The sequence below is a fragment of the Chelonia mydas genome, chromosome 24, assembly GCF_015237465.2.
Source record: "Chelonia mydas isolate rCheMyd1 chromosome 24, rCheMyd1.pri.v2, whole genome shotgun sequence".
NCBI lineage: Eukaryota > Metazoa > Chordata > Testudines > Cheloniidae > Chelonia > Chelonia mydas.
Genome location: NC_051264.2, coordinates 5,322,667 through 5,350,465, shown reverse-complemented (window position 1 = coordinate 5,350,465; position 27,799 = coordinate 5,322,667). Strand labels below are relative to the sequence as shown.

The following is a 27,799-nucleotide window of genomic DNA, read 5'->3' as shown; positions in this document are numbered from 1 at the left end:
ATGAGAAATATGCCCAAATGCATTGGTGAATAGGGAGGAACTTACATGCACGCTTAATTTTAAGCAAGTGCAAATGCTTTGCTGAATCAGGGACTGGGGGGAAATTTTCACAAGTGACAAGTGTCTTGTGTACAGCAGTGAAGTCGTATCTACATGGCAGGATAATGCACGGCAAGCCAGCAGGCAAATCCATAGCGCCAGCTTGCCGCACATGTGTAACTTCCCATGTGGACGCTGCTGAAGCCCTAGGGTGCAGCTTAGCATGTTGCACTTCTCAAGCAGGCATATGCCACGCTGCGCTCAGGGACTTTCCCTGCGCAATAGCAGCGACCGCACCAGCCGTTACTGCATGGCGAGCTGGTGCACTCTAGATTCACGCCCTGGCTGGCCATGCAATAACTCACTTTGTAGGCAAGCCCCAGTTAGTTTAAGTGAAAGTCACTAATAATTGTACGTTAGGTCTTCCTGTATTATTTCTTTGTCCTCGCTTGGGCATACAGCTCTTTCCAATTTGCGGTCATCTCTGAACTTGAATCTCTCCGCAGGTGACTTTCTTCTAGCTAATGATGAAGGGTGTGAGCTACAGTTGGGCCCTAACAGATTACTGCAGCACCCTCCCCACTTAAACTCCACCTCTACCCTTCTTCAGCTTGATCTCAGCCCTGTGTCCATGCCAGCTTGGTTTAACGGTGACCCAAGGTATTTAGGCTCCAATATTTAGGCTTCCCCTGAAATCAGTGGAAGTTAAGAGGCTAAATACATTGAGGATCTGGTCTGTACTCCTGTCTGAAGCATTCAGGTAAGGTCTATTAATTGTATATTAACCCTTTATAAACGGGCAGGGGGAGCCCAAGATAACATTGAGAGCATTATGATTAATGTCACAGCCCTGTTTGCAAAGCACTCCAGAAATCCTTTAGGGGAAGCGTTATGGCCTATCTGACCATGATGATGTCACCAAAGGACACTCGGGATTCGGGGATAGTGAGAAAAGATTCCTCTTTTTCTGGTTTGTCTTCCACACGCAGCCACCCAGAATATCTTGTGGCGAGGTTCTGAGCTGCACATGCACAGCTGGGGGCAAAAGTCTTTACAATAATGCCCTGCTGGTGACCTCCCCATCCGCTCGATGGGAGGGAGCCCAGAAGTAAGGTATGGAATTCCCTGGGAAGACACTAGGGATTGTGAGTTTATACTCTGGAGGCTAATGCCCTTAGCTGGGGGAGGTGTCCCAAGAAGGGAGGGTGCCCGATTGCTTTGCAGTCCCTGCGGTGGATGTTTTAAGACTAAAACATAAAGGGGGGGGGGGCAGGGGCGGGAATAATGGGATATTTCCAGTACAAAAGCTCCTTTTTATTGACTCTGTTGTCTCCTGATCCCAGCCTCTCAAAGAGGCCTTTTCTTCCCCCTCCACCAATAGGCTGGAGCTGTCATGGGAGGGAGCCCTTGGCTGCTTTCCATGTGCTCTGCCAAGGAATGTGGCTAAAAAAAGCGAGAAAAAACACAACAGTGGAGTAGCTAGGAGGGCCCCTTCCGATGCAGCGAGCTCTGAGCTCCAAGCAGATACCATGAAGCGGTAGCAACGGCTGGGGGATCCCCCTTCTACCGTCTCCGGACCAGGTTTGGCATTTCTTCTGCTCTCTGGCTTTACCATTACCCGTAGGGTGGTCACCAGCTGGCTGATTTCCCTCCCCCACCCTTTCCCTGTTAATACACTGTGCGAAGGGAGCTACCGCCTGCTTGGGGATCGTCTCCAAACGGGACGTTGGAGGACAGGGAGGCAGGACTCCTGGGTTGTGTTTCTGATTTGCTGTGTCTCTCCCCCAAACTCTGTGCCTCAGTTTCCCCCTCTGTGGAGACCAGGTCCTCGCTGGTGTAAACTGGCATAGTTACACTGTAGTCAGTCTAGCTACAGTATTTATCTGGCCCCCACTACTTCGCAGCCGAGAGCCCCACAGTCTTTAATCGATTTATCCTCACAGCCCTCTGGAGCGGTAGGGCAGTGCTGGGATCCCCCTGGTGCAGGCCGGCTGGACCTTAAAGGCAAGCTGGGCTCAGCCGGGCCCGTGAGCTAGCAGCTGTCCCTCGGCCTCCTGAGTGACCCTAGCTGGGTGTGAAGGAGACTTTAATTATAATGACTGACCCCATCTGTGTCGAGGGGGGCGCGGGGGGGTCCTTAAACAGAGCCGTGAACTCAGTCAAGGAGGAGGCCCAGGAGAGAAGAAGCTGGAGAAGCCAGCCAGAAAGAGACCCATACGGAGCTGGCTGGACTCCTCTGGAGGGGCCCTGGAAGGAGCAGGGAGATCCCTGAGGGAAGCTGCCAGTGTCCCCAAGAGAGGGGGGGCGTGGAGGGGAAACCTGCCTGGAGGTAGCAGCGTAGGAGAAATGTCCCAGGGACGTTCAAGAGGGGGGGACAGGAGCTGTTAGTTTAGAGATTGACTTGGACCTTTTGTTACCCCAGAAGGGCATTGAACTTTTCAGTCAGCTGGCTGGAGGGCCAGACCCTCGGAGAGACAGGACACCACGAGGGCCAAGGAAGCAGTGACCAGGGGTGCTAGAAGCAAAGTCCCCTGCAATGCTATGTCCAGGCACAAGGGGGTGCTATGACAGGAGTGGCGGTGCAGGGACTAAGTGACTTGCCCACGGTCACACAAGGAGTCTGTGGCAGAGCAGGGAATTGAACCCCAGCATCCTCAGTCCCAGGCTAGCGCCCCTATCCCTGGGCCCTTCTTTACAGCAGTCAGGGCCCTCCACCTCTGACCCAGGATGATTAATGACAGGGCTGCTGGGGCTTTAGGGCACTCTGAGTCAGGACTCCCAGGTTCTCTTCTGAGCTCTGCCAGTGGCATGCGGTGTCCCCTCCCCGCACCTGGAGGCCCCACGGCTCCCCTCAGACCCTGGGAGGTTTTAGCAGTGTGTTGTCTGCAAAGCGCTCGGACGGTAAAGCACTATCCAGGGTGGGCGCTAGGCAGTCTTATTGCCGGGCAGGGGTGAGACTTCATTTGCTCATGGTTGTAAAGTGCTTTGAACTTGGAAAGTCGCTGAGTGCTTAGCAGCGTCTGCTGGAGAAAGGCCTCTTGGTAAGGCTTCATTTCCCAACGCACTTTAAAATCGATCCCATGGCTTCTTTCCTCCTAAATCGTCAGACAGGCTCGGCCGGGGTATGGGAGGTAGGTTAGGGTCTGCTGTCGTGCAGATTCTGTGCCTCCCTTTCCCCTTCTGCAATGGGGATTGTGCCCCTCAGTCAGGTGCTAATGGTAGGAAGGGTGTTCTCGATGCAGCACTGGATTGGGGCTCAGGGTTTTACCCAGAAGGAGGAAGTGCCAGAGGCTCCAGGAAGTCTGCTACGGACTTGGCTATTGATACTGATTTTACATGGAAGGTGCCCAGAGGCTATGGTGATGGGTGGCAGTATAAAACCCTGCAACACACAGATAAGAAATCTCGGTTCAATTCCTGGCTCCTCGTGTGACCTCAGGCAAGTCAGTTAGGCCCAGATCCTTGAAGGTATTCAAATTTACCTTTCGAGTTCTGGGCCTTAAATCTTTCTCTGCCTCAGTTTCCCCCATCTGTAAAATGGGACTGATACAGCTTTTTGTGAGGATAAACTGATTAAGACGATGAAGCGCTCAGTTAGTTCCTGCAGCAGCAGGAGTCATAATTACCTAACTCACTTCTCTCAAGCATTTTCCTGTGTGTCCTCTGCATCGCAGGGTTTGTCTGATGCTTGTCAGAACTTGTCTTTCCACCTACGAAACCTTCCAGCCAAGAATGCCAGAACTGTTTTCGAACACTAGTAAATTACCCTGCGCCGCCGCCCCCCGGGAGATGGGGTTTGTTACCTGTTTAACAGAAGGGCCATCTGAGGGAAAGGACTTTCCCAAAGCTCCATCATCAGTTGAGCGGGAGCAATCCTCACTCCCAGCCCTGGTGCTCTACCCACTGGGCCCCGCTGCTGTCTCTTCTGGGTTCTTCTCTGGCCTTCATTGCCACAGCATCTGTCACCGTCATCGAAGGGTCTTTTCCCCCGCAGCCCACCCCCAGGTAGGGAAGGAGGTGAGCCAGGAGGCTGTTGTGAATATGTGGAGTGGGAGGGGTCCAATCAAAGACAGAGAGGGATTTGGATGGGCCCCCTGCCCAGAGGAATTGAGTTCAAAGATTCCTTTCGCTTTTCTCCCTTCTGACTGGGCCCCTGAGCAGGGCCAGGCTGACCCTAGGGAAGATGAGGTTTCTGATTGGTTGACTCTCAGCTTGGAATGTGAAAACTCTCCTTGGCTGGGATGCCTACAGAAAACTTGACAACGGTTGTGCCTTGGTGGGCAGATCACTTTCTCCTTGTACACCCCTGTCCGATTCCATCTGTTGTCTCTTTGTCTTTCTGACTTAGATTGGCAGGTCTTTGGGGCAGGGACTGTCTTTTTTTTTTTTTTTTTGTCTGTGTTTGTACAGCGCCTGGGACCATGAGGTCCCAACTAGGGCTTTTAGGCACTAGGTTGATGCAAATAATAACGTTCAAAGAAAATCTTCAAAATGTTAAATCTTTCAAATCTGGCTCCGCCCTCCCTCTTCTCCTTCCCCCAAACAGTCTGATGACTCTCAGTTGGCTAATGCTGTTCAGAGTGACATACGGTAATGCCCAGCAGTGAACTCGATGGATGGGGAGAGGATAGAGCAGCAGTAGCTACAGGCTGGGACGCTCAGAGTCGGGGACAAGGAAATCTGCTTGTCATCTTGGATCATAACTGTAGCAGCTTTGCACAGCCAAACACTGAACGCTGAGCAAATAGCAAGGGGCTGATCCAGAGCCAGATCTTTCTGAACCCCGTTCCAGTTGGGGGGGTGGTTTGATTTGGAGCCCCGGTTCAGGGGACGAGCAGGAGAGGGGAAATCTGACATGGATTACCTTGGTGGTCAATCCGGCAAATTGGCTCTTTCCGACTTTCTCCCTCTGTTCAAACCTTACAGAACTAACTTTCACCTTGGCTTCTGCTGCTCCCTCCTGACCCTTTGGGAGACACGTGATGCAGATGGCTGGCATTCAATGGAAGCCTTGTGTGAAACTGACAAAGGGGAATTGGTTTCTAGCCAAGGGGTGAGGCGGGGGAGTTGATTTTTTTGCTGCTCTTCTTTTGGCAGGATAGGGCCGTGCTCCCCTTGGGGGAGTCGGGGGAACTCGAGCCAAACAAGGCAACGTTGATTTCTAACATCTGTCGATTTTTGGAGGCTCTTTGAGCTCCCTTTATCGTCACGTGTCTGGTGAACGGTGAAATCTGAGGCAAAATTATGCTTGGTCTTTCCAGAGGCCATTTGTGATCTGTGATGACCTGGAGCACCCAGCTGAGCTCAGGGCTCCATCGTGCCAGGTGCTGCACAGACAACATGGAGCGAGACAGTCCTTGCCCCAAAAAGTCTGGAGCCTAAATGGACCAGGCTGGCAAAAGACAGAAGGATGCGAAGCCTCTCTGCGTCCCCACCTGTTTCTTGTTTGGCACTTTGATTGTACAGTGTGTGAGGCAGGGGCTGTCTGTGTTCTGGGTCTGTATAGCACCTACTCCTGGTCTCTGGCTAGAGTTGCTAAGTGTCCCTGCAATACCAAGAAGAATCATCCCTGTTTTATGGATGGGGATGAAGCACAGAGGGACTCAGGCCCAGATGGGGTTTTTAAGGCATTTAGGTATTGCTCTGCTCACGTTCCACGGGTGAGGAGCTGAAGTCTCATTGAAAGTGAATGGGACTTAGGCTCCTAAGACTTCAGTTCCTTACTCAGTTAGGCCTTGCAACATGAACAGAGAAACGCCTCAGTGACCTGTCCAAGGCTGTGCAGTGAGACCATGAGAGAGCTAGAAATAGAGCCCACGGGGCCTTACTCCCAGTCTGCTGCTCTAACCACTAGGAAACGCTGCTTCCCAGAGTCAATGATCCCTGGCTTACAGCCCTTTGCTCTAACCATGGGACCGCATTGCCAAAACTGAGAGCAGGGTTTGGGGTTCTAGTCTCACCACCAGCTCCCTTAGTACAAACACCTGCCATCAGTAGGAGTAAATGGAGAAAAGGAGAAGAGATGCATGCGTTCCCTTCTAGTCCTGGTTCCTTTCACAGATGTGGCATGGTCTAGTGCAACCTTTCTCAAATGCGGCCACCAGCAAAATTTTTTTTTTTTTTTTTTTTGCAGCCACGACAGCCTCCAAGGCCTGGGCAGAGATTGGGATTGCCCGCAGGGATCGGCGTCCTGCACCATGCAGCCTCCTCGGGGGCTCTGGGCAGCACCTCTGGGGACGCACGGGGCCTGTGTGTGTAACACCAGAGGCGGCTCTTGACAGCGGAGTCAGCTGTGGTATCTGGTCACTGGGATGCTCCCCTGCTCCTGCCCAGCCAGGGCACAGGGAGCCTAGGACACAAGCACCAGACCCACCTTCCCTGGGTCGGGCTCTCGCTGAAGGGCCAGAGTGACGGGTTTGTCAGAGCGGCCACCAGCACTCTGCGGCCCCAAAAATGTCGTTGTGAGAATCCCTGGAAGTTGCCAGGGTACTAAAAGAAGAGCTTAAAATCATGCAGTGAGAGCACCCTGGATGCTCGGAAACCAGCTGGCAAATCAAACAAACCCCGAATCTGTGATTTTTTTTTTTTTCCATTAAATCTCACCACTTTGCTAAGCCAATCTAATGACTTTGGAGCACGTGACTCATGATTTTGGAACGCTTGGGCTTGGCAATGCTGCGAAATTCAAGCAATCACAGTTTCCGGGCAGCTAGAGTTCTTTCCTGCTTGTGAGATCTTTTTGGACTCTTTGGGGCAGGGGATGCTGCTGCTTCTGTGTGTGGAGAGTACCTGGGACGTGCTAAGCCCTATTCCACAAGTCCAGGTGCAGGCTGACTGTATATTCCCTCTGTGTTTGGAGAGTACCTGGGACATGCTGAGCTCTAATTCAATATTCCAAATGCAGGCTGACTGTATATTCCCTCTCTGTTGCTGTGCAATGATAATTATTTTGCTCTCTCTCTCCCCCTTTATTTGCAATGTCTTTCCAGGACACACATGTTCGACCCTCTAGCAAGGGGCTAGAGAAGAGTGAAGCCGCACAGGAGAGTTAAAGGCTCTGAGGGCTCCATTGCTTCCCTCCTGAAGGTCGAGCCACCTGCACCTTTAATATTCCCCACCCCCGACCTAAAATGCTGACGATAAAGTTGCCTCAGATATTCAGGGTTCACCAAGTACCTCGTGTGAGTATTGCCCCACTTCACCCCGATCACGTGTCTTGATTTATGCAATCCCAGTCTGTCTTTAAGCAGGAACTAGATCCAAACAGGCAACCTTCCACACAGAACTAGTCCCAGCTTTGTCTCCTTTGTTGACCACGCAACCGCAGTCCCCCTCCTGGAGCTCTCTACAGCATACGGAGCCATCTAGTGGCTAAACATTTTATTAAAATTAATGTTTAAAATCAAATTTACACAAGTTAAGAGGGAAGGTACTGTACATCTGGGGTCGGGCTTGGGTTATGGGGGATTGCAAGTATCGGTTACAAGGTTCACGAGGTACATACATATCACGTAACCAGCATAGATCCAGACTGGGGTGTGGGAGTTTTTAAAGCATCAGTGGATAAATGGGCTCGGGTACGCCACCCATGGAATGTATCAAGAGTCCAAGTCAGTACTGGTGTAGAGAATAAGTACATGGGTGGGGTGCGTCCCTCGGTTCATCAAGGAAGGAAATGGGTTTTTTCCCTGGTCGGTGAAATTGCAAGTGAACCCAATATTACAACACAGAACTTTGGGGGGCTCCATGTAATTGGTGCATACAATATGGAGTGTACAATATCAAGCAATCTGTTGAATTAGGAGTGGGGAGATGAAGTGAGTGGGGATGGGGTGCAGGGACCAGGGTTAGTTCTGGTTTTATTTAGCATCTTTATAGGTGATATGGGGAAGGCATGTTAAATGAAATTCACATGCTACCAAACGGGGCCGAGTTGCAAATACCAGGGAGGACACGCACCTGCTGTACTAAAGAGATCAGCTATGGAAGCAATAGACAAAACAAGATTCACCTGAAGAAAGATGTAATTGATGCATCTAGAATGAAAAACAATTCAGCACACACAGGGCCTCGTTTACCTCTCCCCAGCCGGGATGTAAATGGCGAGGGACCCCAATGGAGTTAGAGTAAGGGTTCATGAGGAGTAATGCCACTGAAGCCAACAAAGGCCAGTCGGGATAAATCCGGGAGAATCAACAAAAGAGACAGACCTGGGAAGCAACTGGTGGGAAAGGCTTTAAAAAGCCCATGCTAACTTCCTGAGCCTTATTATATTGGAAGGAGGAGGCTGTTCTGTGATGTGGTGGTACCATGGGTAGGCACCGTCTTATTGTTCTGTTTGTACAGCGCCTAGCACCCTGGGTTCCTGGTTCATGACTAGGGCTCTGGGGTGCTACTGTGATACAAATAATAAAATCTCTTTAGGAGAGGACAGTCATTACGCCCCCCCCCTCACTATTCAGCAGGGACCCCCCCCCCAACACACGCACACTTAGTAAATCGCTGATTTGAACAGTGTGGCATTTTGCCATCTTTCTCCTGTTTGTCTGCTTGTTCAGATTCATTGTGTCCTCCGTATTCAGAATCTTATCCCCAGGGGGTGTAAATCTGCCCCATTCCATTGGAGCCAATGGGGCCAGATCCCATGCATCTGGTGTAAATAGAGGTCACTCCATTGGAGGCACTGGGCCAGATCTCCAGCTGGTGTCAGCGTAGACCCTGATTTACACCAGTCAAGGATCTGGCCCACTGTTCTTTGGGATGAGGTCTCTGTAGGGCACTCAGTTTAGCAACATGCAGTGAGTGAAATGACTCCGAGTGGTGAGGACAGGCTGGGTGGGTGGTGGGTCAGGTCCCTTTCCCCATCTGAACTTTCTGAACAGTGAGTGTGAGCCAGGCTTTGTTCCCGGAATCCCAGCCCTGCCCCTCCCACGCAGTGGTGATTGCAGGGCGGATTATTGCATCCTGGGTGGCCCTGCGTCTCCCCTCCAAAGGGAGCTCCATGCAACTCCCAGCACAGAAGCCCACGTGGAAAATCCCCCAATAAAAGAGAGGAGCCCTGATTCTGCTCCTGATCCAGAGACAAAACACCCCCATGCTGTGGGGGGCAGCGGATAGGACTCCGCCCTGGGGGGGTGGGAGACCTGGGTTCTCTTCCCAGCTCTGCCACTGACCCGCTGGGCGATCTTAGGCAAGTCACTGCTCCATTCTGTGCCTCAGTTTCCCCATCTGTACAATGGGGCTGTTGATACTGACCTCCTATGGAAATCATTTGGTGATACTGTATAGGGATGTCCCAATGTGGATTTCACTCACTAAGGGATGAAATAATGCCTCCTTTTGGTTCTCTCTGACCTGGTGTGGCTTTTCTCCCCTGGCAGATCTTCTGGGAGGATGGCATCATGTCAGGCTACCGCCATCCAAAGAGCTCTGCCTTGGACTGCATCCTGAGCTCCTTCCAAATGACCAACGAGACTGTCAATATCTGGACCCACTTCCTCCCAACCTGGTAAGTGACTGGCTGGGCTGCACCACATGAAGTGTGGCTTCTCAGCCATGGGGCGATGCCCGTCCTGCCTCGGGGCACGGACTCCTTCAGTGGGGATACCTGTGGGAGGTGGGGGAATATTTCAGCTAAACACGTCTCTGTCGGGAAATGCCGATGGGTTGAAACTCTTCGTCCCATTTCTGAATGGGAAATTTCTTTGCTATCTTCAACTTTCATGGGGGCGGAAAAACTATTTTGCCACCCGGCTTTATTACCTGGTCTTCGCTGCTGGAGCATGGAGGGGTGCCAATCTATTGCCCAAAGCTTGCACGTTATTACATGGGAGATGGGACTCAACGGGTCCTCCTGGGTCATAGAGTCCAGTCCAGGCTATGGCAGGCAGCCCCATCAGGTCATCCCATTAAGAAACTGATCAAGCTCCATCTTCAAACCAGTTGATTGTTTGCCCCAACCCTTCCTGTTGTGCCGACGGCTCTTTGCCCAATAATCAATATGAAGAAACGACAGCTGGGTCCCCAAGCAGCTGTTAACTCTTCGAGGAATCCGTTCCAGCAATGGAAACAGGATGGTCTAGTGGCCAGATCAGGGAACTGGGAGTCATTACTCAAGGGTCCCATTCTGTAGCCTCTGAGGGGGTGTCTACACAGTGAAGAAAAACCCCTGGCTGGCCCGTGTCAGCCGACTCGTGCTTGTGGGGCTTGGTCTACGCCAGTGGTTCCCAAACTGGGGTTTGTGAACCCTTGGAGGTTTGACAGAGCCGTCCCTAGGGACCCTGGGCGCTTCGGCCGGCAGCCCGAGCCCCATGACCATGACTTCCTGGCAGAACAAGTTTAGCTTTGTTGTAGTCGTGAGTTGTTTGCCTGGACTGCTCAAGACCTGAATGCTTGTGGGAGGAACTCTTTATTTGAGTTGGCTTCTTAAATACCTTCCTGCTGTTTCACGTCTGGTACTCCTTGATGAAACATGTAGGAGGCTGAATCAAAGTGGTACGAGCTACAGAAGTGAAATCTTGGAAGAGCGTTGCCGTTTTCATAATGTAAAAGAATTAATCATGTAATGCTAAATAATAATGTAATGCTAAATAGTGTGTAATAACCGTGTCCTAAAAAAACAAATTATTTCCAAGATCACTGCTTCTATCATTTATGCTCAGGTAAGGGACAAAATCCCTGGAAATATTCATTTTTAGGAGGGGTTTTCGTGAGATTTGATATTTTCGTGTAAGGGGATCACGGGCTGTTAAAGTTTGGGAACCACTGGTCTACACAGGGCTGTTTCACTGCACTGTAGACTTTACAGCTTGGGCTGGAGCCTCCCACCCCACAGGGTCCTAGAGCCCAGCCTTCTGCCTGAGCCTGGACACGTACGTTGCAATGAAACAGTCCTGCCCTGCGAGTCCGAGTCGGGTGTTTAGTTGCTGTGTAGACATCCTCCGAAAGATGGTATCTAGTGAGTAGAGCAGGAGTCAGGACTCCTGGGTTCCGTTCCCAGCTCTCCAAAGGACCGAGGGCCTAGTGACTAGAATGGGGGCTGGGAATCAGGGAATAGTGTCTAGAGCAGGGTGTATGGGGAGTCAGGAATCCTGAGTTGAGTCCTGTTCTGTTCTCTTCATCTCTGCCTCAGTTTCACCGTGTGGGAACTGAAATGACAATGCTGCAGAGCTTGACCTAGAAACTCCAGAGGTCTGGTTCCCGGCTCCCTATTCTCAGAGGGTGTGGAAAGTTGGCCAGACCTCATAAAGGTCTGGGGGGCGCTATAGTCCCTGTGATGCGCCATCCCCATTTGTGCCCGTTGACCTCTCAGGTATTTCGTGTGGCGGTTCCTGGTGCTCTCCTCCTCCCTGGATTTCTGCAGAGACGCCTACAACTGGCCTTTCCTCGTCTACATGTTGCTGGTCTGCCTGTACCCCTTCACCTCCAGCTGTGCCCACACCTTCAGCACCATGTCCACCCACGCCCGCCACATTTGCTACTTCTTTGACTATGGAGCCCTTAGCCTCTACAGCCTGGGTAAGTCCGAAGCTCCCACGTGGCAAGTGGCCAGGGGCAGCAAGTTAAAGACAAGGCCAGAGGGTCTCTGGGCTTGTATCTAGGGAGGGGCTCGAGCCACAGAATTCAGCTCTGGAATCTGGATGCCCTCGCCAATTGGATCCACGGTCCTGGGTCAGGTGCAGCTCTGTTTAACAGCCCGGCTTTTGGGAGTACGCTTCTCCTTCTGGGTCAGCCAGGCAACACCCTTGGCTGCTGTAAATCAGCATCGTCCCATTGACTTCATGACACCAATTTACACCCAGGGGAGATCTGCCCCTGATTAGTAAATCTCACCACGGTGAGAAATACAGGCTCTCCTCTTTATGGTTGAGAGCTCTGAAATGTACTCCCAGCCGGCTCCCTTTCCAGGCCCCTTTGTGCTCAAACGCAGCCCCCTGGGCTCTGGAATCTGCTCCCCAGATCGATCTGCGAGAGCCAGTCTGATTTCTCAGTGTTGTACTGCCCTAAAGCCTCTCTCGTTTCCCCCTGAGCAATTGATCAGTTTCAGTTTGGGGAGTGAGTTCTCTCTGGACTAGGTTTTGCCAACACCCTGAAGTCTAAAGCAGGGCAAATAACAGATTTTTTTTTTTTTTTGATTCACTGGCAATTCTGGAAGAAAAATTAAACTAAAAATTGGACTCCCAGTGAATCAGAAAATCCAAAACATTCCATTTTGGGTTGAATAAAGCATTTAATTCAATGGAGCATTTTGTTCTGTTTTCTGAGCATGTTTTTGAATGTTTTTAAAAACCAACCACCTAAAAATGGCAGGAACATTTTGAAATAAGCAAATGGAAATGTTTGGTTTCAGAAAATGCCGAAACGGAACTTTGATTGTTTGTTGGAATCTTGTTCCAATCGAAGCAATGTGACAAACCTGGCATTTTGGGGGTCACCGAATCCACTTTGCTGTTGCCAAAAAAATATGTTTCCGTTGAAAATCTCTGCCCAGCTCTATTAAGCTCCCAAAGGCAGCTTCATAAAGTTGGCTGGTTTCCCTGCCACTAAGCGACTAGCACAGGGGTGGCCAACCTGAGCCTGAGAAGGAGCCAGAATTTACCAGTGTACATGGCCAAAGAGCCCCAGTAACACCTCAGCAGCCCCCCATCAGCTCCCCCTGCTCCCACCGACAGCCCAGCCGATCAGCGCCTCCCCCTCCCTCCCCGCACCTCTGGATCAGCTGTTTCATGGCAGTGCAGGAGGCTCCGGGTGGGGGGCGAGGAGGAGGAGGAGCGAGGGCACGGCAGGCTCAGGGGAGGGGGCGGGAAGGGGTGGAGTGGGGGGAAGGGCCTGTGACGAGCCAGGGGTTCAGCAGTGAGCACCCCCAGCCCCCCGCCCCCCGCGGCCCATTGGAAAGTTGGCACCAGCCGCTCCAGCCCCGGAGTCGGTGCCTAGACAAGGAGCCGCCTGTTAACTTCTGAAGGGCTCCGGAGCCACAGGTCGGCCGCCCCTGGCCTAGCAGAATGTGACCTGAGTCTTGTCCAATGCCGTCCCATAATGTAGTGTGTTTGTGTTGTAGGCTGTGCTTTCACATATGGAGCCTATGCGATGCCAGACCGTTGGGTTAACAGCACTTTACACCATTACTTTGTACCAATGGCTGCTTTTAACTCATTTATCTGCACCAGTCTGTCTTGTTACTCCCGGTATGTAAGGGTCTATGCAGTACCAAGAACGTATTATGCAAAATATCAGGGCGTTATCCATTTCTCTGCTCTGCAAATCCTCCTTGCATCTGTTTCTTTATGCATAATACACTAACACCCCAGCCAGTCAGCCGATCTGTCCTATTCGCTTGTGAGGCAAATTATTCCAGCACTTCACACCCGTACAACCCTTGATGATTTCAGCAGGGGCTGCACTGAGTGGGTCTCGTGCATGATTTCACAAGTTGTTTTGAGTGCAGTGCCGAGTTGGCCGGTGGAACTCCTTGCCACAAGATGCCACTGAATCCAAGAGAACAATCTATGGTTACATTACATAGGATAAAAACAATAGACATGGGGTTTCAATCTTTCAGGTCATAAGCCAACCTTTAGCTGACAAGGGGTGGGGAAACGTCCCCTGTGGTGGGCAGGTTAGTCCATAATTATCCACTGGGCACTTCTTGCACCTGTCTGAAATATCTGGTTTTGTCCACTGACAGACAAGGTGGGCGAAGTAATGTATTTTATTGGACCAACTTCTGTTGGTGAGAGAGAGACTCTTTCAAGCTTACGCACAGCTCTTAGTCAGGTCATCCACTCTCAGAGGCTGGATACTGGTTCTCCTGCCCTGGCTGATTTCACTCAACTTGCTTCAGGCAAAGGGTAAAATCCTAGCCTATTATATCATCTGTTCTGTTGAAAGCAGGTGCCTTTATTTAAAATGGTGATCAAACAAATCCCTTTGTAGAGTCATAACCGTTCAGTCTTTAAACGGAACCCGTAGCCAGGTAGCATGAGAATTGGCACCTAGGGGTGAGAGCAGCGGATAGGGCGTCTGGCCTGGACTCCTGGGTTCTATTCCCTACTAAGTTACTGTCTCACTGCCTGACCTTGTAATAACTTCCATTCCCTGTACCTCAGCCTCCACCATCCCCCAATCATGGGTCCATCTACACTGCGTGCTAGGCCTAGGCTCTGACTCAGGTTTGAGCCCTAGTCCCTCTTCCATCCACTCACACATCCGTCTGACTCGGCTCAGCAAGGACTCAGGTCCTCAAACCCTGCTCTGGGGGTGGATCAGAAAGCGTCCCACTGACTCGGGTCATTTTTGCAGTGTGGATGCAGCTCAAACCGCAGACCTGCGTCAGAAGGTCGGCGTAGTGCAGTGTGGACGCGTTAACGTGGCTGTGAGATGTTGGTCCAGCAATTGTAAACCTGGGTTTCCACTGCAGTGTGGATGCTCAGACATGGGCTTGGAAACAGTCCACAAAGCTGCCTCACTGATGTGGGTTCACAATGCAGAATAGACCTGCCTTAGACAGATAAATAATACTACATACCCCAGAGGGATGGGGTGAGAATTGAATGTCCAAGATTTCCAAAAAGTGGCAATTGGTTTCAGAAACCCAAAGGGGCTTAATTTGCAGAATCTCTGGGCAGCCCAAACCCCAGCTGGCGTCTGTGGGAGCTGTCTGAAAATACAGCCCCAGGGCATCTTGAGCCGGGCACCCAGACGTTGGTGCCAACTTCTGAAAACTGTTGACCAGATGGACGTGTAAAGCACGTTGAGATCCACAGATGGAAAGCAGCAGGGAGAGATGCAAAGTGTTCTTATTTAGTTCAGCCCTCGTGGCCCCAGAAGTGCCACCTGCCAGGAACTAAACAGCCCAGTGGATGTGGAAATAAATGAGTTTTGGTTACATTTCTGTGCCATGACAGACTTCCAAGGGAAAACAGTGCACGAGCCTGCAGGTCAGTATCTCTCCTGCTTTATGCAGTTGGAGGGAAGTGTTGTTAATCACTGTAGGTCTAAGATCTCCTGCTTTCCCAGGTTGCTCCCACTTTGAGCTCCAGTCTTAATTTTTCCTTGATGCTGGTCTGCTCTTGAAATTGACGAGAGCAGCTGCTGCTCCCTCCCGGTCATTGGGCCTCAGTCCCGAAGCTGGGAAATGAAGTGTTTTTAATTTCAAGGGGAGATTCAGGTCTGAAATGTGACTTTGTATGAATGGTCCTGTGTGGAGCTGGGGTTTCTTGCCTCTCAGTTACTCCAGATCAAACCTGGTTTTGTTCTAGCTGCTGCTTCTCCTTTTCATACATTGTCACTAATAACAAAAACCTTTCAGGCCCATGCTGTGCCATCAGGGACTCGTATGCAGTCCTGTTGCCTTCAGTGGGTTTATACAGCTGATTGGAACTAGTAAACAATTCTCCTGCTGCAGCATGAGGAATAAAATCCAGGGTTAATGGTGCTGTACAGGGTTATAGGAGGAGTACAAAACAGCCTAGGCTTATAGACAACACTGCCTACCCACAGATCTGCTGAGAAAGGAGTTTTGACATTGTAACTTTCCAGAAGAGAACGGCAATTTCTTTCTTCTTTTACAAGCATATTTTTCACCATAACTTGAAACAGAAATGACCAGGAACGGTGTCCAAGTGCTGTTATACAAGAATGCAGCCAGACTTGGCAACAATTGTGACTTATTTTCACAACATTCTCAGTGCAGACTTCAATTGTGATCAAATGCCATATACTTCCAGGAGTGGGAGCGGGAGAGGAAATCAAGCAACATTCTGGATTTGGTTATCTGAAGGGATTATATGAATCACAATGAATGGGATGCTTTCACGTTGTTTTTGACTCCCTTCATTAGCCTTTTTGTGTTTAAAAAAAAACATAACTATCCAATTTTTACAAAACCTTAAGAGTGGTGATAAATGTTCCTCTCTATATCGCCAACCAAATTCCCTGGTTGCTTTCTTGTGCATGAGATCTTGAAAGGGAAATTGACTAGAAACAAAAATTCCCTTGCCTGGCTTGCTAATGCATCTTTGTGTGAAATTCACTAGGAATAAAAAAAATTAAACTGACCAGTCTGTGCATTTTCCAAGTTGCGTGAATTGCAAACAGTAAATTAACATTTCAGTCTAACGTGAATTTCATCCTGCTCTCTGCTTTTAATCATTCAGGCTTGGATTTTCAAAGGTGACTCGAGGGGAGTTAGGCACTCAGTTGAAAGGTGTTTGGTGTCTGAGGCCACTAGGGACCCTGATCAGATTAGCTATTGCAGAATAAACTATTAGACAGTAGCCGTTCCAGAATAATTTGGTGTCCACACAGTAATATGGACTAAAAGACACTTGTTACAGAATAATTGAGGTGCTTCCAAAGCAGAGTAATTATTCCAGAATAAAATCACTTTTATACTGGAATAGAGCGCCCATTGGAGCTGTTACAGAATAGTTTATTCTGCAATTGTCAATGTCTATGTCGACAAGACCGTTGTCTCCTTTGAAAAATCAATCCCAGCTTCAGTGTGTGAGGGTTCATTTGAAGTAATCTACTTGTGATCATTGCTATAATAATCTGCGCTAATAAACCAGGGCACTGGTAAAATAGTACCGGGGTACTGCATTTTCCAGGCTGACCCATGCTGGCTTCTGGGGGACATGGGGGTCTGCCTGGGGCGATGCAGTTAGTTTGGTTTGGTTTCAGCATCCATTCCAGAACTGAATTTAGTGAGGCTCATTGGCAGCCCTTAGTGACCATGTGGCTCTTAATTCAGATCTCTCCCTGTGTGATTCCCAGTTTCCCGGAATTGGAGTGTCCCCGGCTGAGCAAGGTTTTACGGACAACGGCCTTTGTGTATCCCTTTGTCTATGACAATATCCCGCTGTTTTATAGGGTAAGTCAATTTCAGGAGCAATTTGGGGTGGGGCTCCCTTGCCCTAGGCTCTGTAGGGAAATTTATGAAGATACCACCCTTGATGCAAAGAACTTAGTCCAATACATTCCTGTACACCAGTGGTACCTAGAGACCTCAGCTGAAATTGGGTCCCATTGCAGTGGGTGCTGCAAAGCCACTACCCCATAGAGCTGACACTCTAAATAGACAAAGGGTGGGAGAAAGGAAGCATTATTCTCCCCATTTTACAGATGGGCAAATTGAGGTACATTTTTTCAAAAGGACTAGATTTGCTTTGTTTGCTCTTTGGGGGGCAGGGTGGTTTTTTTTGGTCTGCATCCTAGTCCAGAACTGGGGCCTCTAGACGCTACCCCCATACTAATCATAACCGTGACTTCTGGATGTGCACCATGAGACACCTGGAAGAATCCTGACTTCCTAAGAGCAGGGGCTCAGCACTGTCAGCAAATCAGTCCCTTTGAGGTGTCTTGAGTTGGGGGGGGCCCCCAAATTGCAAATTGCTGTTACAAATGCTGTCCCCGTCCCCACTGGGAGGCTGTGGGAGCGCCAGGGAGGCGTGGGACTCAGGAGAGTGGTTGGAACCCAGGAGAAGGCATTTCCACAGGAGACATTAACAGTTTTTAAAAAGGGAGTGTCTCTTTAATGCCTCCTGCAGTGTTATGGCCAGCGATGCAAACAATAACAGCTTCCGTGGCTTGTTTTCCTCAGCAATGCAGGATGTGACTCATCCTTCCTACAAAGGAACCGCTGGGGCTTTGAATTTGCTCCCAGCAGCACCAGCAGGCAGTGGCTAGGTTTCAGAGGGCATGGGCTCGGCGGGCGGAATACAACAGCAAAGGGAAGTGGTTCTTGGTGCTGTGGGATACAGGGGTGGGTGAGACCTTCCTGCTCCTGGATCTGCTGCCATAATCCGCACCTGGGTCTGGTCTACACCTAAAACTTAGATCGACCTAGTTACGTCACTCAGGGATGCAGAAAAGTCAACCCCCCCTCCCCCCGACCCCCAAGAGACATAATTAAGCCTGGTATAGACGCTGCTGGAAGAATTCTGTCATTGCTAGCTACCGCCACTCAAGGGGATGGATTAACTACAATGAGAGGGGAAAACCCCTTCCATGGCTGTAGCAAACGTCTTCACTATTGGGGCTCAGCTGTAGTGCTTGTAGGAGAGATGTAGCTAATGTTACGTAGCTAACGTGGGGCTCTATCCCTTCAGTGGGGCTGGACCACCGAGGTGTTGAGCCTGCTACAGCGCTGGCTAGCGGAACTGGGTCTCTGAGCTCAGTGGGTAGAGGCGTTGTGCTTTTTGATCCCCAGGTCCCAGGTTGGATCCTGGCTGCTGATCCTGGAACCGTAGGGTTAAGAGAGACCACAAGGGTCGTCTAGTCTAACCCCCTTGCCGAGATGCAGGATTTGTTGTGTTTTAATGTCTGATGACCCACCCAGGGGTACGGCATTTCCCAGGCTGACCCACGCTGGCTTCTGGGGGGAGGCTCGGGGGTCTGCCTGGGGCGATGCAGATGCCGGAGTGGGACCTAAAGAGTTAGGCCCCGCTTTGGGAAAATACTTAGTGCTGTAAGGTAGGCAGGATGGATAGAGCCTTGGGGTTTGCAGTCAGGAGAGCTGGGTTCTATTCCCAGCCCTGTTACTAAACCTGCAGGCTGATCTTGGGCAAGTCACTGCCCCTCTGTGTGCCTCAGTTTCCCCTCCCTGTCTTGACTAATTACACTACAAACTTTTTCTGTGGGTACGTACTGTGCTGGGGCCTCTAGGCAGCACCCGGCTATAAACGACATGGAATGATACAAAGGAAGGCAAATGTTTTGCAGTGTCACACTTTCCTGGTGCGACACTTAACTCTCACCAGCCTTAGTGCTTCTCACTAATTCATCCTCATGGCTTCTCGCTGAGGTACGCCGCTGTTCCCGTCCTGCTTTGACAGAAGGGGAAACTGAGGCGAGGGAGGGAAGTTACTTGCTCAACTGAGTCTGCAGGAGAGCTGAGCATAGAACCCAGGAGTCCTGACCCCCAATGTAACCACTAGACCGCACTCCCACAGCCAGGTTAGAACCCAAACATCCCCACTGGTCTTCCCTACCACTGCTTCTTCTCTCTCCCGCCCCATCCCCATTTGCCCTGCAGCTTCTGTTCTGCTTTGGGGATGGCTGCACCTGGAATGATGCCACCGCGGGTTACTTCTACCACCTTCTCTTTGCCCTGCTCACCGGCTTCCTCTTTGCCTCCCACCTGCCGGAACGCCTGGCGCCCGGGCGCTTCGACTATATTGGTAAGTTGGGGGGGAGGAGACCCAGCTCCTGTACCCCAGACCGCTTTGCAGGAGCTGCGCCCCTGTGTCTCGACACCCTGTCGCGAGGCCAATCGACCACGGCCAGCAGGGCGTGTCGCACTGTGATGGCTTCCCCCCTCCTGTGGCCTCAGCCCCCCCGTTCTGCCCCCAGTTACTCACTGGGGATTCCAGGGGCCTGTGACCTGCCCCCCATGGAGGGCGAGGTGCCTGACCATGCCCCACCCCCTGGCTATCCCAGTCACCTGGACGCTGCAGACCCAGCCATGCTCAGGAGCCCAGCACCGGACCCTCCCCCCCCCCCGCCCCGTCTAAATCTGGAGTGACTCTGTCCACCAGCCTCCCTGTCACTTAGCAGCCTATGGGGTGAATCCCAGGGAGTCGGGGTGTGGGGGGCAGGCCAGGTGCAGAAAGGCCCTTTAGAGCCTGGGGCCAGCTGGGAAAGGGAGGAGGGGTGTTTTCTTGGCATCCCTCTGTTCCCATCCCCCCAGCCCAGGTCCAAGCCCCACACCAGTCCCTTTCTAACCTTTTACCCCACGCCAGCAGCTCAGCCCCTTCCTGCACCCTACACACACACACACACACCCTCCTCCCACCAGCCAGGTCCCTTCCCCCACCCCACCTGCCCCTCCCTGCATCACAGCAGGGGGTGATGACTTCCCACCCCCCCGCCACTTATCTCTCGGCAGGGCACAGCCACCAGCTGTTCCACATCTGCGCGGTGGTGGGCACTCACTTCCAGCTGGAGGCCGTCCTGTCAGACGTGCGCTCACGGCAGGCCTGGCTGAGCACCCGGGCCCCGGCACCCGCCTTCTCCGCCACCTTCGGCACCGTCAGCCTGGCCCTGCTGGGGAACCTGCTCATCATCGGGGGTTTCACCGTGGCCCTGCTACGCTGGCCGGGCGGCTCCTCCATCCTGCAGAGCACCGTGCCCGAGGCAGGCCGCCCCAAGGAGCAGTGACGCCTGCCCACCCCCAGAGACAACGGGTGAGGGTGGCTTGGGGTCTGGGCTCAGAGGGGGCTGAAGGGAGAAGGGCCCTTAGCGTGTGTATGTCAGTGCCTGGCGGGATCCACCTCTCGTACCTCAGGACAGCTCCGTGCGGGAGGGGCCGTGCCCTTGTCACAAGGTTCCCTGACGAGCACTCCCTGAAGTGGGGGTGCTCTAACCTAGGGCTGAGCCTCCAACCCTAGATCCAGCTCTCACCATTAGCCCATACTCCCCAAGAGCTGGGAGAAGAACCCAGGCATCCTGACTCCTGATCCCCTGCTCTGACCCCCTGTAACTGCAGCTGTCCTCCCGTGAGGCTGCGGTCATGGGCCGCTGGTATGTCACCAGTGATAGGAGGCCTCCGGAGATATTTGTGGCCATTTGGCTTTGGGAACTGGGCGTGATCCAGGGTTTTCCCCTGTCCCTTTATCCCCTGAACCAAATCCCAGGGCTGATGCTGTCCCCTTCTAGCCCCTGGATGGCTTGAAATCCAAACTGGAATGGGGCAGCTTGACTCCATTACTGGCCAGAGACAAGATGAGAGGCCACAGGTGGCTTTAGCAGGACTCCTGGGTTCTATTTCTAACTCTGGGGCGTGTGATTTTTATGGCTAGAGCAAGGGGCATAGGAGCCAGGACTCCTGGGTTCTATTTCCCATTCTGGAAGGGAGCCTGGACCTAGTGGATAGAGCAGAGGACTGGCAGCCAGGACTCCGGGTTTCAGTTCCCAACCCTTGCATTGACTCAGTGTGTGACCTTGGACAAGTCACTCCCTGCTCTGCGCCTCAGTTTCCCGATCTGTAAACAGGGCTAATACTGCTCACCCACCCTGCCCAAAGACCTTGGAGATGCTCGGATGAGAGGCAAAGCAGGGGCCCTACCTAACCGGCTAGAAACCCCCACGTACAGGACCCCGACGTTTGCGTAGGCTCACACCAGTCGCTGGGGCGGGCCAGGTGCAGCTGCAACCACCACCTGCTGATGATCATCCCCTTTCCCGGGGCAACTGGGGAGGTGAATTTCATAGGTTGGCCTTGGCCCCGGGCCTGTGTTTTGGGCTCCCCTGAGTTTATCTAACTAGCTGCTGGCCTCTGTCACTAGCTGCCTATCACCACCTCCCACTAGCTCCGCCTGCTAACCGCAGGGCTGCATCAGCTCTCTCCTGGCTGCCCCGCCAGTCTGCCAACGTCTCACCTGCACTGTCCTGCATCCCCAAGGGGAAGAGCTTGATGCCAACGTGCCAGCTGATGCCCTGGGGCACCAACCATCAGAGCCACACACACGAGCCTCTGGTGCTTGAGCTAAACAGCCCCCTCCGTAGCTGGGGGCCGTATCTGTGGATCAGGCTTGGAGAGGGCCCCGTGGGCAAGGGGCTTGGTGGGTCTATGGACCGAGGTGAATCCTGTCCTCCGTTCTTATGTTCCTTTTTTACCAACCGATGGCAGGAGAAGTCTGATGGGTGCCACCCACCCCGGGTGACCCAGGGCTCTTCTGCGCTCTCAGGAGCAGGGCTGCCAATTTGGGTTGGACGTGTCCCCGGGGGGCAGGGGGTCATCACATGACATGATCTTGAATGAAAGATTCATCTTTAATTCCTGGAGAGTCCAGGGCAATCCTGGAGGGTTGGCAGCCCTAGTCAGGAGGGGCTGACATGAAAACCAGGCTGGGGCAGGGGGAACATGGCAAAGATTTGTGTTTTGCAACAGGGCTAGTTTTGGTAGGAGAGCAGGCTCGATTCAAATCTAGATTGTTAAACCTGCATCTGGCTGAGAGAGTGTGTGTGTGTGTGTGGTTTATGGTGTGTGTGTGTGTGTGTGTGTGTGTGTGTGGTTTACTGTGTATTTTTGTGGGGTGGGGTGTGTGTGTTCGCACGTATGTGTGGTTTACGGTGTTTGTGTGTGTGTGTCTCTGTCTCTCTGTCTCGCTCTCTCTCTGTGGGGGGGGGTTGTGGTATATTTGGGGGGGGGTTACAATGTATTTGTGTGGGGTAAGGTGTGTGGTTTATGGTGTGTTTGTGTGTGGTTTACTGTGTATTTTTGTGGGGTGTGTGTGTGCGCGCATGTGGTTTAGGGTGTATTTGCGTGTGTGTGTCTCTGTGTGTGGGGAGGGGTTTATTGTGTATTTTTGTGGGGTGTGTGTGCGCGTGCATGAGGGTTTACGGTGTATTTTTAAATCTCCTTCCAGCTCTGAGTATAAAATCTTACTCTCGACTCCCCTTCCGTGACCCGTCCAAGGAGAAGTCCATTGTCCCCTCGCAGGTGATGCCGACAGAGGGTTTGCACTGCAGCCCGTGTCTCATTTCAGCTCTCCTGTTGCATAGACTCTGTGCTCAGCTTGACACCCTGGCCAAAATCTGCCTCCGGATCCCTCCCTGAGGGTGTCTGCCCGGCAAGCTGGGCACTGTGATTGCACGGCGCGGGTGGACAGAGGTTAGCGGGAGTCGAGCTAGCGTTAGTCTGTCTACCCTGCACTGCGAATCACACCGCCGCCTGCAAGGCAGACATCCCCCCCGGCCCTGGAGGGTCTGACGGCGCTCAGAATCCGGCCCCGGGGAAATCCGTGCGCTCGGAGAGGTCAGCTTTGTAGCGAGAGCGCTGCACGAAGCCAGCCCTGCCAAGCGCTGCCCAGCTGGAGATCCCCACATGGCTAGGGTCCAGCACTGGGGGAACTTGTCCCGGAGAGTCCTCAACAGCCATCAGTCCAGAGGGGGTAGCTGAGAGGGGTTACGGTGTGTTTATAGGGCCTTCGCGACAAGGCCAAATCATCCGGAGAGGTAAAGGGGGGAGATGTTGAGGTTTGAGTTGGGGGAAAAAGCGAATGACCCAGCCTTGGCTCAGTGTGACAGTTATTTTGGGGTGTGTAGAGCTGACAGGGTGCTAGGAATAGGCCCTAGGCTGGTAGAAAGATGGCGTAGCCAGGGCAGCAAGATGAGTAGTTTTAAGTGGTTCCCAGTAGGTGCTGAGGAGGAGCTAGTCAAGGCAGCGAATGCAGTAGCCAAACTTAAGAGGCCTGATTATTTTCCACGCCTCTCCCGGCCCTCGTGTGAGTGTGAGACACTCCCAGATCAGAACGGTGGCGTTTTTTCACTAGTGCAAGGAACGGCAGGAGGAGTGGGAGGGGCGCAACGTAGAATCAAATCTTAAGATGCTTTAACACTCTTGCATGGTGCTTATGTCCTTCAGTTTGCAGGTGCTAATGTCAAAGGCTAATTAAAAAGGCAGGTGGGAAGACCTCGTTAAGCAAAGAGAACAAACCCCCGAAGGCTTGGCTTCTTTGGGGACTCTCCTGGACTCTGTTCCCCACTTTGAGGAGGCACCTGTTGGTGTTTCCAGCACCCCCATTCTCTGCACTAGATTAGGGTCCTGGCACCAGCAGCTGTACTGAAATCACTGGAGATCCAGCTGCTTCAAACAGGTCCGGATTTGGGCCATTGCCTCCCTCTGTGCTGTCTCTAAAGTGCCCAGCAACTGATCTTGGCTGTACAGCTAGCAGGTGAGATCCTGGCCACCTGAGAAACCAGTGGCCAAACTCCCATTAACTTCAACCGAGCCGGTGTTGTACAGACCGTATGTCAGTCTCTCTGCTGTAGGGCCCGATCCTGCACCACGGGAATCAATGAGAGCTTTGCCCTTGACTCCAGCCCAGTGTGGGATGTGTGTGGGCGCGCACCGGCCCGTCGAAAAGGCTGACTAGTCTGGAACTCCCAGAGGCAGGGCTGTGCCAGGCCCCTAGCGGGTCGGAGCCGGGTGTTTGTTGATGGTAACTATTGGGAGCTCATCTTTCTCCACCCACCGACAGATCAATTTCCAAACAAACTCAAGCTGCTCCACATGGCTGGCCAGACTCCCAGCGGGCACTGGCTTCTCTCCTCCCTGAGCTGGGCGCGCACCGAGTGTTTGTGATCCCCGCTGCTCCCAGCCGCTGGGCCGGATCAGCCCCAATGGCTTAGCCCTGAAGCCCGGTGCAGAAGACGGAGGCAGACGCCCTGGGTCTTAGGCGGCCACCTAGTGGCATTGTGTATGTACTGCCTTGTGCCTTCCCCTCCTTGGGTTGGCTTGGGGTTGCCTTTTTTCACACTAATCGTTTTTGCAAGGCTCCCCTGCAATTAATGACCCGTTGCCCCACTTCTCCCATCTCCTGTTGTACTAGACCTGACCTCTGTCTAGTCTTGTCTGTACCTGTACCAGATTAACCCCTCGGTGCATCTAGGCCTGTGTTCTCCTAGGAGCAATGAGTGATTCTGTTTCCATGACAGGTTTCAGAGGAGCAGCCGTGTTAGTCTGTATCCGCAAAAAGAAAAGGAGGACTTGTGGCACCTTAGAGACAAACCAATTTATTTGAGCATAAGCTTTCGAGAGCTACAGCTCACTTCATCGGATGCATCTGATGAAGTGAGCTGTAGCTCACAAAAGCTTATGCTCAGATAAATTGGTTAGTCTCTAAGGTGCCACAAGTCCTCCTTTTCTTTTTGTTTCAATGACAGGCAGTCCCCCTCTCCCCCCCACAATCCAGGCTGAGTCCGAGTGTTTTGAGACGCCTTGGTGCCTTCTGTGCTAGATCGGCCTCCATTTACCCAGAGGCTGGACTAAATCCTCAGCTGGCGTAAACTAGCATTGCTCCATTGAAATCAGTGGAGTTCTGCTGATGAACACCAGCTGAGAATGGGGCAAATTTTGTAGTTTGGCGCCCTGGCATTATCTACTGCTCTAACAATTCACCTTCGTCTCTTAAAGAACCCAGGTCCCCCTCTGGCTATCCTGTGTTCCTCGGGAGAACCCGGAATGCAGATAAATGTCTGCATGAAGCCAGTTTAGCAGGGGGTAGATTTACAGCATTAAAGTTCTTGTGTGTTGCAAGGGGCTGCCTGCGATTCTGCTATGCTCCTGGTATTTATCACCCGTGTGGCCAAGGGACACGGACTTGCTTGTCAGATTAGATTTTTTTCCCCCACCTTCCTCTGTAGCTAGAAGCCTGCCAACAGCAGCAACAGACACAGCAATCTGCACGGTGAGCTGTGCCACTCGTCGCTTATTTCTCACGGAAGGGGCCTCAATTTAGCTGCCCTGCAGGTCGGCACCAGAGCAGCCTTCACGGCATAGAATCAGTCTGACCAGCCGGCTGTCCTCTCCCTGCCTGAATTCAGGGAAGTGTGGTCATCTGGGGGTTAGATCTGGACGGGTGTGGGTGTGGGTCTGTCTGTCTGGCAGGAGGTGGTTGTTCCAGCTCCAGGTGAGAATGAGATCTAGTGGTCAGAGCAAGAGATTTGGGGAGGGGTCAGGAGTCTCCTGTCGGTGCTGTTGCTCACTCGCTGGGCCTGTACAGAAGGAATGGCCCAAGCGCGGGGCCGTGCGTTGATATGTGAAGCTCAGAGTTCCAGTTGTAGCTATGCCTCTGTGTAGAGGCCCCGATCCTGTGAATCTCTGAAGCCCCCGTAGCTAAGAATTATTCACCCCTTCCCAGGATCGGGGCTGAAGGGACGTTTTTCTGTGGAGTAGAACAAACGGCTCCTCTCTGAGATCGGTCTGCATTCGACGGGACCTTGCCAAAGCTTCTGCTTTAAACTCAAGACTGGAGAATCGCTTGGCAGGGGGGCCTAGGGAATAAAGCTGTGGATGGGGAATCAGGAGAGCTGGGCTCTTTATGTGGCTCAGCACGTGACCCAAGAAAAGGCATGCCTGCTTGTGCCTCAGTTTCCCCATTGATAAAATGGTGATAATAGCTGTCAGCCTACTTTATAAAGGGCTTTGAGACCAATGGATGGAAAGCGTTTTATAACGGCTGGGTATTAGACAACCTGGGGCTGTCGTCTTCTCCGTCCTACTGCATTTTGTGGGGTTGAGTCTGTGCTTCCTAAGGCAACTTCCTTGCTGTTTTCTGACGTGATGAAAGCGAGCACGCACTAGATCCCAGTGCGTTTTGTATTTTTCTCCCTATTTATTGTAGGTAGCGATGGTGGGGGTGTTAGTCCTGGCCTGTTGATTTGGGGAGGGAACCCTGAATCGAAACTCGTCTTTGGAAGGGGAAGATTTGAGCCAGTGTCTAGGAAATACCCACTCCCATTGACTTAATTTATATGTATACTCCATGTGCTTTCTGGGCATAACACATGCAACTAACTCTGAATGAAAGGCCTGGATCAGAGGACAGAAGCTGGCCGATGTGATCAGACCCAGATAGGTAAATATCAGGACCAGCTTTGATTGTGACTGCTGGATGTAGTGTCTGGGAATGGGGTGGCATCCCTTTTAAATAGGTTGTGAGCCCTCTCACGGGCCTTCCTGGGATGCCGGTTTGTTTCTTTGTTCTCTACATAAGGTTATGTTTAAACCTCCGCGACACACAACCACGATCACTGTCTCTCTGCAAACATACCAGGCCTAGCTACGCTGCTGCTGTTGGCTTCTGAATTAGAAAGCCCACGCGTTATTTAAAGGGATCCAACCCCATTCCTCTGCGCTGTGGAATAGTCTCCCAAGGAAATCGTGGGGGGAATGTAGTGCAGGGAGCCTCGCCTCCCGTGGTTCTAGGGGCTGAATGGATTGATCGCTGGCTTCTCCATTTCTATCTTTCAAGGAGGTTGGAATGCACTTACCGGGTGATATGGTTGCATGAATTTCCACCCCACTCGAGGGGACACGCTGGCAGTTGGAAGTTGGCTGCTGCCCTCCTTTGTCAATTAGTGGGTTGAGAGCTGCCGCTGAGATGGATTATTAATATTACCACTGTTGGGCGGGCAGCAAACCTGCCTGTCTCGGAGTCCGTCTGTCCGGGACAGCCCCTTGGATAGACTGCGCTGTGTCTGCTCTGGGGGGGTGCTTGGTTTTTACCGGCATGCGCGTGTGTGGCATAAACAGCTTTAAATCAAAACTGGAATAAACTTTAGAACAAAAACTGGCTTGTTCGTTGTGTTGTTTTCCCTCTCGGAGGGGTCAGTGCTTGGGAGAGCAGCCCGGCTGCTTGCCTCAAAGAGGAAGGGCCAGCCAATTCCCTCGAATACCACAAACCTTTGCCCAGAAGCTGTGATTTCTGTTAACACTGCTGGTTTCAGAGTAACAGCCGTGTTAGTCTGTATTCGCAAAAAGAAAAGGAGGACTTGTGGCACCTTAGAGACTAACCAGTTTATTTGAGCATAAGCTTTTGTGAGCTACAGCTCACTTCATCGGATGCATACTGTGGAAAGTACAGAAGATCCTTTTTATACACACAAACCATGAAAAAATGGGTGTTTACCTCTACAAAAGGCTTTCTCTCCCCCCACCCCACTCTCCTGCTGGTAATAGCTTATCTAAAGTGATCACTCTCCTTACAATGTGTATGATAATCAAGTTGGGCCATTTCCAGCACAAATCCAGGCATTTTTTCATGGTTTGTGTGTATAAAAAGATCTTCTGTACTTTCCACAGTATGCATCTGATGAAGTGAGCTGTAGCTCACGAAAGCTTATGCTCAAATAAATTGGTTAGTCTCTAAGGTGCCACAAGTCCTCCTTTTCTTTGTGTTAACACTGCTGCGTCTCTCCTTTCCCTAGCCTTGAAAGCAGCGGTGACTTCTATTACATTCCTTTCATTCCCCTCACC

The 27,799-nt window shown here is 51.9% G+C and overlaps 1 protein-coding gene across 3 annotated transcripts; it reads left to right on the top strand.

Moving 5' to 3' along the window:
* Positions 1-1,430: 1,430 nt before the first annotated feature.
* Positions 1,431-27,113, top strand: PAQR6 (progestin and adipoQ receptor family member 6). 3 transcript variants are annotated; one of them, XM_043535330.1, is made up of 10 exons: positions 1,431-1,620; positions 7,029-7,220; positions 9,420-9,547; positions 11,351-11,556; positions 13,097-13,223; positions 16,813-16,909; positions 19,073-19,217; positions 19,925-22,042; positions 22,215-22,283; positions 22,375-27,113. In XM_043535330.1, the coding sequence occupies exons 2-8, from the start codon at positions 7,170-7,172 to the stop codon at positions 20,194-20,196; spliced, it is 1,026 nt and encodes a 341-aa protein (XP_043391265.1). In that variant the 5' UTR covers positions 1,431-1,620; positions 7,029-7,169; the 3' UTR covers positions 20,197-22,042; positions 22,215-22,283; positions 22,375-27,113. The 3 variants fall into 3 exon arrangements, with proteins under 3 accessions (XP_043391265.1, XP_007064642.2, XP_043391266.1); XM_007064580.4 differs by having other exon boundaries at positions 19,925-22,283; XM_043535331.1 differs by having other exon boundaries at positions 1,464-1,620; positions 7,029-7,125; positions 19,925-22,283.
* The last annotated feature ends 686 nt before the right edge of the window (positions 27,114-27,799 follow it).

Excerpts from the sequence above, each read along its gene's own strand:
- PAQR6 (XM_043535330.1), top strand. The coding sequence starts at position 7,170 with ATGCTGACGATAAAGTTGCCTCAGATATTCAGGGTTCACCAAGTACCT. Across the intron at positions 13,224-16,812 it reads AGTCTGTCTTGTTACTCCCG|TTTCCCGGAATTGGAGTGTC; the intron begins GTATGTAAGGGT and ends TGTGATTCCCAG. Across the intron at positions 16,910-19,072 it reads ATATCCCGCTGTTTTATAGG|CTTCTGTTCTGCTTTGGGGA; the intron begins GTAAGTCAATTT and ends TTTGCCCTGCAG.